This window comes from Ostrinia furnacalis, unplaced genomic scaffold, assembly GCF_004193835.3.
Source record: "Ostrinia furnacalis isolate ACB-3 unplaced genomic scaffold, ASM419383v2 OfSCF5941, whole genome shotgun sequence".
In the NCBI taxonomy this organism is placed as follows: Eukaryota; Metazoa; Arthropoda; class Insecta; order Lepidoptera; family Crambidae; genus Ostrinia; species Ostrinia furnacalis.
The window spans coordinates 39356-53482 of NW_021136180.1; the positions used below are offsets into that span (position 1 = coordinate 39356).

The window sequence follows — 14127 nt, forward strand, 5'->3', positions numbered from 1 at the left end:
GTAAAGATCAAGATCTAAACTTTACATAGAAACTTGGCGCGGTGCGCAGCTGTGCGGAGTGGAGTGGCGAAGTGGAATTAATAAAATCTGATTGGTTATTCAAAACACTTCTTCGCTCTACTCCGCTCTGCTCCACTCAGCTCCACATTGGTGGAAACCGGGCCTCATAATGTAAATACAATATTATACTTACATAGACGTATGTATTTAATGTATTTAAAAACGTTATTTGAATTTTTCAAAAATGTGTTAAAATGGTATGGTAATACGCCCAGAAGGTTATCAGATCAGTTTCCAAGTCAGAAGTAACCTTGTAACCTTTCCACGAGACCAATCCTCGAGCAACCAGGTACCTACTTTATGAGATTTAGCAACTTTAAGAGGACTTGCAATAAACAAACCATTGGGGGTGTCTCCCACCCGGCCCGCGTGTCGACGGTCAAGGAATTCTTTCGATAATTCCGAATAAGAATTAATCTGCTGCGCACGCTTCGCCCGCGGAAGTTTTGTGCCACAGATATTCCGAAACACAAAATTTACTGCTAGTATTTCATGCACACCGTTTGCGGTGCAATTTATTGTCTCTATCTACCGGCTTCAAGCAATAAAGTGATTTTAAATGGGTCGCGTTATGGATTTTCTCTCACACCATAAATGGGAGGTTTATAGGGCGCGGAAAAATGCGTTGCAATCGCAACTTTGTTCGTGACGTAACTGGGATGCCGGTGGAAAGTGGGTTATGACTGTTTTGTGGACTCTTCTCGGCTGAATAAACCTTTCAAAAATGAAATAAATCGGTGTTTTTAAAAATTGAGGTATGTCAGAAGACTTACGTGTTATACTTAGGCTGGGTTGCACCATCTTACTTTAACTTTGATAAACGTCAAACTCCATACTCCAACTCAGCCTTAGTAGAACCCACAACCTTTCAACTGGTATCCTCTTTTGTTATAATCTATTCTAGAAATTGACCACGATTCTCGTATGTTTCTGGAGTGATATGGACGCTTTAAGAAAACTGAAGAGGGTATAAACAATACACTGCGGAGATTTTAAAGGAGATAGAGAAATCTTGTACACTTTTATTTGAGTAATAACTAACCTAGTAGCCAGACGCTTATCTAAATTGAAAAATGTATCTAAACTAGACAATCTAATGATACGATCAGTATCATTATTGTATCGTAAGAGAACACGAGTAACATTGTAGCGATACAAGATCAGTTTGATACGGTATAGTTATGTACCATTTCGCAACCATTCTCACCGTGACAAACTAAGACTATTAGATGAGAAACATCAAAATAAACAATCGAATCAAAAGTCTCAACTTACATAACACCGCATTAGCGATAAAAATTTCGAAATGCCATAATTTAAACTGACAATAGACAGTTTTGATGCCGACAACGATTTCCACGATTTCGTAATGCGAACTGATTTTGAACGCAAATTACTGAGATTTGCATTACTTAGAGAACGTTAAACAACTACTTTTATAGCCTGTTTGGACGTCACATAACATAAGCACTTACTTAAAAAGTCGTTAAAAGTTGTACGTAGCTTCGTTCGTTTCAGCCGAATGATGTCCACTGCTGGACAAAGGCATCCCCCAAGGATTTCAACAAAGACCGGTCCTGCACTGCCCGCATCCAGGAACCGCCCGTGATATTTACCAGATCGTCGGTCCACCAAGTGGGGGGCCTGCCTACACTACGTCTTCTGGCTCGTGGTTGCAACTCCAGATCTTTTCTGACCCAGCAGCCATCAGCTTTGCGAGCTATGAGCCCCACCCACTGCAACTTGATTTTAGCGATTCTGCGGGCTATGTCAATCACTTTGGTTCTCTAATTTCTTAAAAGTCATTTAAGTATTTAGACTATTATAAAGTACTTTTACAACCCTTTAAAATACGCATGGGTAGCTTTTGGGCTGGCTCACTTCATCATAGGTCACATTCAATATAAATAAATGTTATTACGTAAGTAAATTCCTTTCGTACGACAAAACATTCGTAACATTAAATAAACCGTACTTGGGTACTTCTCATTTACACTCAAATTTGATGGTCACACAATAATAGTTCATAAACGGTATAAGTTAGAACAATACCTTTGAAATCAGATGATAAAATATCTATTTAGCTACATACAAAATAAATTTTATCATAATAGAAGCAAAAATAATACGAAAACATCACATGAAACGATACAAAACGGGGTCATTTTTCGNTGTATACTTACATCTTCATTCTATCCAACATCATGCACTGGAGGGGCGGCTGGGGGCTTCTGGATGCTGCTATAGCTGCCATACTGCCGGACAATAATGATCCTCATAGGTAAGAAGACCAAAGACGTTTAGACCGAGCAACACTAGTAGAGAAAGAGGACGTTATCCCGGGTGTATACATACATCTTCATCCTGTCAAATATCATGCACTGGAGGGGAAACTGGGGAATGCTAGACGCTACCTTAACCGCTATATTGCCGGACTATGATACTCATAGGTAAGCAGACTAATTATAAAAGACGCTTGGATTAAGGAAAACTGGATGAGGGAGCGCGCGCTATCCAGAATGTATACTNACAATAGATCTAGGTATTTGGTATAAATTTCAATTTGATACCTTTATTCGTTCGTGAGAAATAAGGTAGTAAGTTTCATTTTATTAAAATATTTTTATTATATTATATAACTAAAAAAATGTAATTTTCGCAATTTTTCCTATATTTGCATTATATGACAATGCTTTATGCCAAATTTCAAGATTCTGAGTTTACGGGAAGTATCCTGTAGGTTTTGATGAAAATATCGACATAATCGGCTGTATCTTTTGATTGGCTTAGCTTAGAAGTTTGATATTTTCACAGCTTAAAGGGACAATAGACCTGAGTATTTCATGTGAATTTCAGCTTGATACGTTCACGCGTTCTTGAGATAAAGGGTCTTGACAGAAGGACGGACGGACAACAAAGTGATCCTATAAGGGTTCCGTTTTTTCCTTTTGAGGTACGGAACCCTAAAAACATGTTTTTTTAATTAAAAATATTATTGTAACAATTTTTTACGGATAATATTCAAAATCCATGGACTGCGTGTTCAAATAAACGATTTCTAAAAAGTACTGGTTCTGTTTCTTTAAATTAAAAACTATTAATTTATTTTTAATGCGATTATTAAAGTTAACAATCGAAAAATATAGTTGATTTTTGTGATGTTTTTAATAACTAAGTATTCACTGCAATCGATTAATGAACCGCGGAAATAATCGATTTTGTTATACAACAAATACCCCAGCACTAAATCTATTCCGTTTCACACATTGCGTACATTAAATAAAAAATATTTTTACATCGTATTTAATTAAAATATAATCAATAAACTCAGATTTTACTATATTATTTCAAGACAAGTAGTTAATTTTTTTTTATTATATTGCTAATAAAATACAAATATTTTTTCAGAAATATTCTGCATATGTAGTATGCGTAATATGGATAACCTTGAAGTGTCATACGGATCATCTTACGTGAAAAAGACTATAGTAGGTGACGTTATCGGTAAAATTTTATCTTGTATTTAAGTACCTACCTATTTATATTATGTTATTGCCATTTATCTATGAAAATAAGACAAAATGTATGTTTTATAAATACTTAAGAGTCATTTACAGTAGTAAAGTTTGAAAAAATTATTGCTGTGAAGTACAGAATCACTTTCGTGGCATCAAAAAATTCAAAACGTTAAAGCTTCCAAACCAGACTCACTATTTGACTGATTTACTGAGAATACACTCTTCACATCAAGCGCTGCAATTTTTGTTTACAAAAAGTTGAAATAAGTTAAAAATAAAATTTGCCACGAAGGTGACGATGAGAACCGTGGCGATGAGAAATACCCACTTATGTTCTGCTACACTGTGATTACGCGACCATAAACATAACTCGATCACTGTTTTCGTCAAATATTTTCGAATAATCGATACGGCTGAACGCTTCAATTACTATTGTTCACAAATTGCCGCCTCACAACTGAATGGTAGAGACGGGCGAATGAGTGAAATGAATTTTTGATTGCGATCGATTGAATGCAGGCTTACGATTAAATTGGTCTTATGAAATGAAAATGTTGGTACATTTAGGAATTTGAAATGTTTAGTTCATAGTCAACACCGAGTTACTTGTTTTCTATTATCTTCTTTGTTTATTTTACCAAATACATCGGACTTTACTCAAGTGACGAGTTTACTTTTCTTATCTAAAGTTATTCATAAACTGATTTTTTTAACTCACTAACTAAGAACTGGTGTAAGAACTTTTCAAACGACGCTTAAAAGTATCTCATTCATAGATTCAAACTGGTTGAATTCCAATGCTTAGAGAAAACACCAGCTCAATTCTATTTGTGGAGCAGATTCATAAGAGTCCTCGTCCAAATACGTGTCCACAACCTATTTTAAGAGCAGATTCATATTTGAATCTTTGTCTCAAAATACGTGTCCACAACTCAACCGAATAACATAAGGACGATGACAAGCCCAAGTAATCTCCATTTAATCCATCCGACTCCACACAATATGTACTGTGACCGGTATATCTGTAGGCGCGGATACCTCCCCTAATAAATGGGTCTAATTAATCTAGAGTAACGTCTGTCATGTTAAAGAATAGTCAGGACGCCCTCGGCCTTACAGCACAAGTTACTGACGTCAAGTAATTGCGTTTGTTAAATCAACAGTCCCCTGGGTCGCAATGAAAAGAGAACAGTAAACTGTTTTTGATATGGAATAAGTAAGTGGGTGATTAGCTACCTAGCTATTTTTGGTTTGGAATTAGTAAATTTATTTTTGCCACTGTCTAGCTGCTGCAACTCTGTTTTTTTTGCTGAATTTATGGTTGAACTAGGGATGAACTTTTTCATTGATGAAGACATATTATTATTATCTTATTACATCTAACTAGTATAAATAGCTAAACACGTTCATTAATTTTTAAACTGCTGCAACATGAGGCAATCAATGTTACAAAATGACATGAAAACATTTTATAGGAACTCACAAAAATGAATCTATTAAATTATGAAAATGCAAGCAATGAGACACTTATTTTTCTAAATGCTGTGCCGGTTTTCTTTAGGCTATGCACAAGATGGCGGCTAAAATGAACCGGCCCTATTAGTTGTTTGTCACTTTTAAAACGAGATGAAATTTTAATATTCGCTTGCTAATTGCTTTTGTAATTGTTTAAGATCATCTTTAAGTAGTTTACAGCCTTGGAGCAATATTGGAATTTAATAAGGCTGAGTTGCACCACCTAACTTTGACCGTAACTTTAACGCAAACCGGTGCTTTTTATATGGAGTTTGAAGATTTTTGACGTTTGTTAAAGTTAAAGTAAGATTGTGCAACCCAGCCTAAGAGCCAAAGCACACGATGCGTTGCGACGGCGTTGCGACGCCGGAGCGGTGTTGCTGCGTTTGCTAAGCTAGAAATACTGTGGCGGGCATATTGCCGATACGGAGAAATCTTTGTGTGCTTTTTGTTTGAAGTCCATAACTTTATTTTTAAAAACAAAAGAACAGCTCTCAGATAAGCTGTTATTAAAAATCATTTTACGAATTGTGAAATGAATTGAAAACAATTTTATGGAGCTGGCATGTTTCCAAATTTTACCAGAATATTTTATGAAAGAAAAGCCTCGAAATTTTTGGATAAATAGTTTATTGAAATACAGCAACATGTTGTTGTAATTTAAACAGGCCCGTCACTTACATTATTGCCTTGGGAAGAGAAAAGTTTACTAACGAGTATTTCATGTAAAAACAGACATAAAAATTACCTATATCCCTTATTCTAAAATGGGTTTGTTAATCACAGGATAGGACTAAGTCATTTGGTACAAGTCCAAAATAATGGCCATTCCAAAAAAAATGCTAGCTCAAGTTGCATTAGTCTGAAAAGATGGTTCTTGGGATTTAGACCAGTAACTATCGGCAATGATATCTAACTATAGAAGAAGATGGGTGATGGCAGTGACTTAACTTGCGTTTAAACATAATTGTTTTAAACTAATATAAAAATGTTTGTCCAATATTATGTATTGCACTTGCTATTTGATTACACGCATAATATAACAGCTATTATAAGTAATATCATCATCAAAAATAATTATGTTACGGTAAGGATTTGCAAATTAGTGCGGTGTGTAATTTAATAGCTTTCATTATGAAGTGCAGTAATGGTGGTAATACCAACCCTTAAGGCGACTACTTAGTTTGTAATGTGACACAGCTAAAATACGAGTATCTTGTCTTCTTGCCTTAAAAAATTGGTTGTGTTTTGCTATGCTATCAGAGATTTGGACTTTCTCTAATAGTTTCCTTAATCCTAAGGTCTCTTATTTATCAGGAATAAATAGAGGACTTGACTGAACTCCCTACGCAAGAGAACATCACGATGTTCACATAAATTACAGATCGATAGAGAATTAAATTCTGAGCAAAACTGTTTACAAAATGTATTCGGTCTTGTGTCCCTTACGCCCTTTGAGCCCAGAGGTATTTAAATTATAATTTACCATAGTCGTCCTCTACGCAGAATAGAAGTGATTATATCCTGCCAGAAACACACTCCTAATATAGAACTGCTACGAGTAGAATCGCTATCATAACTGATAATAACTCCCCACAGTTTATAGCCTCAGTAGCCGTACGTAGGAGTTGAATCTAATGCGACGCGTAACGACGCGGTTTCATACGAGTCTCGTTTCGGTTCATTATTAAGGACTCTCATCTCAATTAAGATTATTACAAGGTTGGTTTTAGAAATTAGCATTTTAATACGAGGCAGTTAGCTACGTGATAGCATTTATTTTATTAACTGGATTCATTTCAGGAAGCTCCTTGCGAAAGTAGTATCAATTATAAGGCGAATCGTTTCCGTACAGAATCTAATAGAATATTTGCTAGTTGAATGTTTAATAGTAGTAAAATCTTAATTATTTTATCAGGGGAGAGAATAATAATTACGTAACAGAAGAGTAGGTAGAGTGTATGTAAAATTTAAAATGATTAGTTAGGTATTTACATGATTTAAATTATATTTGCCCACTAAAAACAGTAAAAATTTCCAACGACTCTTGTAATATCGGAGACCTGCAAACATTTGAAACTCGATACGTCCAATAAAAATCGTATACAAACATTTGAGGAGCCCTAAACAAATATTTCAAGTTAATCCCATACAGCATACATGTTCAAAATAATACTTTCCCCCGAGGAATATACTCGTATATATCCATCATATTGCATTTTAAAATAATATAACAATTTCCTCCCATATGAAAAATTCCTCAAGTGCTATGGCGTGCCACATAAATTATGTGACCCAAAAGCAGTAGGGGTGAATTCGAGTCATAATTCCATTTTCATTGAGACAAAATATTTATATAAGGGGGATATTAGACTGTGTGCGTGCTCAGTTTTTCTAGAGGGCAGCACTGGTAGTGAAAATTTCAATTCAATTACTCGAGGAAATCGTTTAAATGAATTATGTAACCGCTCGCTTTGTATAAATGGCCTTAGTTCCTTTTTCGTAGCGAGGAGGTGTGGCTGTTACTTCAACGGTTTATTATTTTTGTTATAATGGCTTCGATGCTTACGATAACTTGAATTTGTTACGAGATTAGAATCAAAGGAGTGATGATAGGTAATATTAATATAAAGGCATTTGAATTTGATGAACCGATTTAGAATTTTTTTTTAAATGAGTCAACCTTTAAAAGATACCATCTACCTACCTACGACGAATAGATTATCTGTGGTATAACGGGCATTAATTGTGTAGGTTTTAGACCCATACTCTTTTGTACAAAATGGACTGAAAGCTATACTAGAAAATTATAAGTTGTAGGTAATTCAGTAAATCGATTACAAGTGGAGAACATTATATTTATAGGTACACAGCACCTGGTATTAATTTCTTCGGCTGTGCCGTTGAAATCCTTCTCAATAAAGTATAGGTAAAAATTATTTGAATTTCAACCTATTTGTCACCATCTGAGGTCTCTATCAATTCAATATCCCACAAAATTAAAACCGCCTATTTGTTATCAAAGCAATAAGCCCAGCGGTGGGAATAAGAAATCCCTAATATGAAGAGATGGGAACGATACTTTAGCGGCGTTCATTTCGCGCGCGTCACTCGATCCGCGGAATGGCTCGACGCCTCGCGGAACGTGACGTGTATGAATTAAGGAGCTGCTGTGAATAACAGGACGGGGATATAAGTGGCTGGAAATGGCAGTATTTTTTTAAATATATCTAGCAGATGGCTCAAAACCATGCCTGTAGAATTGATAGGTGGCTCTGCAACGCCAATGTTAGGTTTGATCTACTTTAGCGACGTTCATTTCGCGCGCGTCACTTGATCCGCGGAATGGCTCGTCGCTTCGCGTGAGGCACTTCGCGAGAATTTCACCAAATATCCCAAATAACTTTTATTTATACACACAGTTTGAACAAAGGCAAGTATTCCTTTCGTTAGCAAGCTCAATGATAAGTCAAAACTGCAAACAATATGCAGGCATCGGGAATCCTTCTGGTTTGATTGATCAGTCATCACCATGATGTCCTTGTTTATCAACTAGCTATTTCATTAATGTTTAGTTCAAAAATATCTTGATTGTTTTGAAATCTGTTTCCTACTGGAATAAGGGTTCCTTGTCAGGACTACGGAACCCTAAAAACAGGCTTCAGTCATAGCAAAGTGAACAAGATGAGGCTTCGAACAGTCTCTTCCAGTCCATCCGTCACTTCACTACGCCTCGTATATTGTGGGGATGTGTATCCTCATTTTGGAGTCATTACACGAAATAGTATCACCGTATAAAGTCTCGGGGGAGAAGGGGAGACTTGGCGGTTGTTTATACACACCCGTATATATTTTGGTTAATTAAGTTTTTGCGGTACGAGATTATACAGGGGATCGACTAATCGTGATGTGTGAGATCAAAGGTGACGTGGTTAATGCTTTAGTTAATTGCGTTTGCAATTTTTGGCGTGTATTTTGCCGCGGGTGGTGTTAAAGGGATTTAGTTTTATTAGGTTTGTAATTAGGTCGAGTATTAATCAACTCTACCGAGTTCATTTTAGACTGTTTACAAAAATTTGTGTATTTCTAAATATTCAGATCTTTTTGGTAGATTTCTTGATATGACTTTTGTCGTAAAGTTAACACATTTTTTCATTCATGATTGAACAAAAATTAACACTTGAAAGAAGTTTAATATTCGCTTGCAAGTATTATATCGCAATTAATTTAATTACCGCGATACCCAATTCCTGAAAAACAGGACAGATGAATAGCTCTTTTGAAAAGTTACATTACGAAAATTAACTGATTTATTAAAAGCCATTTAAAAATATGACTATGTATGTATAACGGCATTAATTACTTCAATTATCCAATTCCTCTCCATCCATTTACGTCAAAAAAGATTGCGTAAAGTTTACTGTTTACGCGACGTAATTACCAAGTTTCCTGTAACAGATTGAACATCAAAGATCCTTAATTAAGCCTTAGAGGGCCCATAAATACCTCTCCAAGTAACCACAGTGTAGAAAAACTAAGTAGGCAAACTCATAAATGTCTTCTGAACCCTGATTAAATGCACGCTTAGCACGAGGGGTTAACGGTTAGCAATACAAAAAACCAATATTTTAAATAAAGGTAAATTATGTATTTACTATTTAAGTCAGTTGACAATTATAATTTTACACTACACGTGTCATAAAGTGTAAGGCTCCTTTATCAGTTTTGAAGCATTTGTTTTGAAGTTTCACTAAATTAAATAACATACAATATCGTTCGTTCGTACAATATCAGCGATTTATAATGATAGAGACTGAAGAGTAGTGGAAGTTAAGCATTCTACACCATTTTACATTATATTTACACTGAAATATTTACTAAGCCCGTAATGTTTTAATAGAGACGAAATTTCTTATAGCTTTGAACTCGATCTTGATACCTAATCGGCCATTNTAGTTTACTAGTTCTATCAAAATCTGTTCAGTACTGTAATTCAGTAGGATTATGTAGTACAGTAACTTTTAATAGAAATTAAAAGGCTATAGGTACATCCTATTAATACAAGTATGCAAGCATTATATTATGAACATACTTAATGATTTCAATGTATTTACATGTCTTGCACTTTACTTGTGTTTTACCCTCTTTCCTCTTTAGATAAATAATGTTTATTGGTGCTTTCCCTCTTCTATAGTCAATAGTCAATATCTTTACTGCATTCCATGTTGTACATAAGGTCTTACACAATTCTAGTTAAGGTCTTAAAATAAGAAACTGTAAAATAGTGATTTTAAAAGATTTTTTCTGTGGGGAAACTGGGACAGTTACCAAGGTACCATTACTGGTACCAAGTTTTAAAAAAGTAAATAGATTTTTTTATATTACTTGATTTCTAGTTATCACTAATGGAAACCAAAGATTACAAATAAATATGTTATCGCTTAATTATTTAGGTTATGAGATTTTTAAAAGTAGTAGATTTAAGAAGAGAAGAAATAATATTACATTACTAGCTGTGCCCGCGACTTCGTCCGCGNGCCATGTTAGCGCCGGTAGATAAAACGATATAGTGACGTCAAAATCGATATAACGCCGCGATAGCAGTTTATCACGGCGCGCATCTTAGCCCTGCAGGTGTAGGGTGATAAGGAATCCTTCGTCTACAGTAATTTATGTGAATTAGTTTTCATGATACGTAGGTCACTTAAGTTCAAAGATGGCTAGACCCAAACTAATTAACTCTCCTAATCACTTTCTGAGCTTCTGTCTTTTTATTGATCCAGTCCGACCACTTCTAATAAAATTTGCGTCTTGCCATTTCGTTCGCATTCGAGTCAGTTTTAGATCCTGAATCGTAAAACAGGCTTAATCTGTGTCTGTGTATGTCGATGACATCTTTGCTGAACGTGGTTCATTCATCCGCCTTTATTAATGATTATTTTAATGGCAAAAAATCATTACTTGTTATGTCTTCCACCTTGATCATCAATAATTTTGGTTCTGTATTTCCTAAGATCGTTTGGTTGTGGCAGTGAGTGATTGTATAATCGAGTAATTGAATTCTTCCTTTAATTTTCTTCGATGGATGGTAATTCGTCTCCACGACGTTTAAATCGACGTCCTGCTCTGCTTCTATATTTATCCCACGGAAAAGGAATGGTGAATGATCTTCTTCCGTATGTGTCCCTTACACGAACACACATCAGTGTATTTTTTAAATACGAGAGTATGTTTTGAGCTCCTATTTCTATTTTTTCCTGAACTTTGCTCAACCTACCAAGAGTTCATTCTTCTACATTATCTTCGTTCACACGTTATTATTTATCTAAAGATTGTGTATTGTTTACTAAACGTTGATTGCTTATGAATACTACAATGTTTACGTAGAAATAATCTGTGCTTTAATGTGACACGCGTCGCTTCAATATCTCAGGTCAATCACAGGCTTGAATGTATTGTATTCTACTCGAGCTTCATTTCTACGTAGATTTTGGTTTGACCTTTTATGTTGTTTTGTGAATTCTTGAGTGACGTTTCAACGAGATTTAGCAACGAGTATACTACTGTCTACTTGTACTTTTTAACTCACTGTCTTCTCCTTACTAGTTCTCTCAGATCTCTCTTTATTAGTTTACCTAGTTTTAAGGAGTAATTTACCTCAGTTCAAAGTTTGGGAAGAACCTTATTGTAATTTTACTGTCTTCGTCCACAGTGAGGAGCTACGACAAACACGACAAATGCGGCCTAGTCTGGATCCCACGCGTGGTGGCCTACAGGTGCCGGACGTGCGGCATCTCGCCGTGCATGTCCATATGCCGCGAGTGCTTCCACCGCGGCGACCACTCCACGCACGACTTCAACATGTTCCTGTCGCAGGCGGGCGGCGCGTGCGACTGCGGCGACGAGTCCGTCATGAAGGAGGACGGGTCAGTGCTAGCTCAGTAACACGACAGATGCGGCCTCGTCTGGATCCCACGCGTGGTGGCCTACAGGTGCCGGACGAGCGGCATGTCGCCGTGCATGTCCATATGTCGCGAGTGCTTCCACCGCGGCGACCACTCCACGCACGACTTCAATATGTTCCTGAGTCCGTCATGAAGAAGGACGGGTCAGTGCTAGCTCAGTAACACCACAAAATATATGGAGCAGAAGGCAATCTACATACAAAGTGCGCTTGGCTACTACGTTAAGGTCATAGCAGAATATCAACTCGGAAGGGGAACAAGACCGTATCGCCTTTTGCGAGCTGTCATCGCCTTCGCGCGCTGTCAATCGCTAGAGATGGTATAATTACGCTCCCTTTCCGGTTTGATAAATGTGCTACGGCCTTTATGTGGAACTCTACCTGCCAAAAGTATATGGGCATCCCACAAAAATATGAAGGTATCCTCGAGGCCCTTTGACAAGAGTTACGGGGCTCAGCCGTACAGGCCACAGAAGGGCTTCAGGAGTGGTCACATTTCTGCAGTCGTTAAGCAAGTTTACTGCCTTGCATCATTACTATTTATTTGCGCCAACAAAGTACAAATTTTCAGTCCACTTGCTACCACCAGTGCCAAAAGACGTTTACATTCAACGATAGAATTACGAATGCAAAGTTGCTCATGCAGTAGGCATCTAATATCGCCTCGAACTTGTGTGCGTCATACACAAATTAATATGGATTGTTGGATGAAGTCAAAATTTTAATATGGCCTGATTGCTCATGTTAATCAAAAATGATTTTCCAACCAAATACATATTCGCATGGGTGGCGAGAACAAAAAAAGGGTCTTAAAAATTCAATAACGTTGAACTCGGAAATGCCTGCCTGCACATGTCACTAACGATTATAAGAGGTTGCCGTATTCGCAAATCAGAAGTGAGCATCATAATAAGTGGACATATAAACGTGTGATAGAATGACCTGAGAGGAGATAATAAAATAATCAAATTACACTCGACTCCAGTTAGTCACTAACCCTAAATGGGGCCGTGTAGGAGGGTCACAGCCGTTTCTGTTACTGGAATTCAGTACTTAGACCACCAGTAGGTATGTCACGTTAGTGAATATATTAAGTTAAACTCTACAACGAAAAAAGCATTCCCTTATGTGTGTAAAAGTACATCTTGCTTGATCTTTAAACTAAGTTGAACCACCTAACTTTCACCGTAAACGTAACTTTGGCGATAACCGGTGTTTTTTGTATGGAGTTTTACAGACTTTTGACGTTTGTTAAAGTTAAAGTAAGATGATGCAACCGAGCCTTAATCCTGTTAGTCAAAAGATTTAGTTACACTACACGTTTATTTGACCAGCTTTCAAGAAACACTTAATATTCACTGCAAATACTGCATGGGTGGTGAAGGCATCGAGTTCTTATGGTGTATAGGGCACATGAGCGCTCGTGATTCACGGTGTGAATAAACGCGTTAGTTGCATACGTTTTGTTGGATGCATTCAAATAGGTATAATAAAGGTGGACTGCAGACTGTATGCCGGGCTTAGTCGACCTTAGGACTCGTTGCCGGTTAGCAACTCTGTATTAAATTATACTGGGCGTCTCTACAGTGTTGCCTGCAGTGCGATTTTGCTGCGTAATTGGGTTTGCCAAAACCTTCGAAATTTTGGCACACAGTACTCATAATGAAGTAAATCCTTTCCGAAATTATCTAACAAGTCTCGTATTTCGAAAAGACGACACTCAAAACACTAGGTTCACACTAAAATCCAGTTTTGAACCTGTGATTGGTTGTAATTTAATATTTAGACAGAATAGAATTTTAAATCCTATTCACATGCACATTCTGGACATGGAGAGCCAGAATTAATCATGGAGGGAGTACCAATGGGGATTCTGCTCTCATCGCTTTTAGTCACAGAAAAAATCTGCTCATAATCTTCTGACTAATCGCATGATGACGACATTGTAAAGGTAGCAGGGAAACGCTGGATGCAGGCCGCTAGTCCGCTACCAATCGATCAATATGGAAAGTATTGGGGGAGGCCTATGTTCAGCAGTGGACGTCCTATGGCAGAAATGATGATGATGAT

General features: G+C 36.8%; 1 protein-coding gene across 1 annotated transcript in view; it reads left to right on the forward strand.

Annotated features, from left to right (window-relative positions):
• Positions 1-11174: 11174 nt before the first annotated feature.
• The window catches only part of Ubr3 (Ubr3 ubiquitin ligase), a 73456-nt gene continuing 70503 nt past the window's right edge, over positions 11175-14127 (forward strand). Inside the window, exons 1-2 of the mRNA XM_028316864.1 lie at positions 11175-11181; positions 11806-12019. Coding sequence (XP_028172665.1) covers positions 11175-11181; positions 11806-12019 — 221 coding nt within the window. The remainder of the gene's footprint in view (positions 11182-11805; positions 12020-14127) is intronic.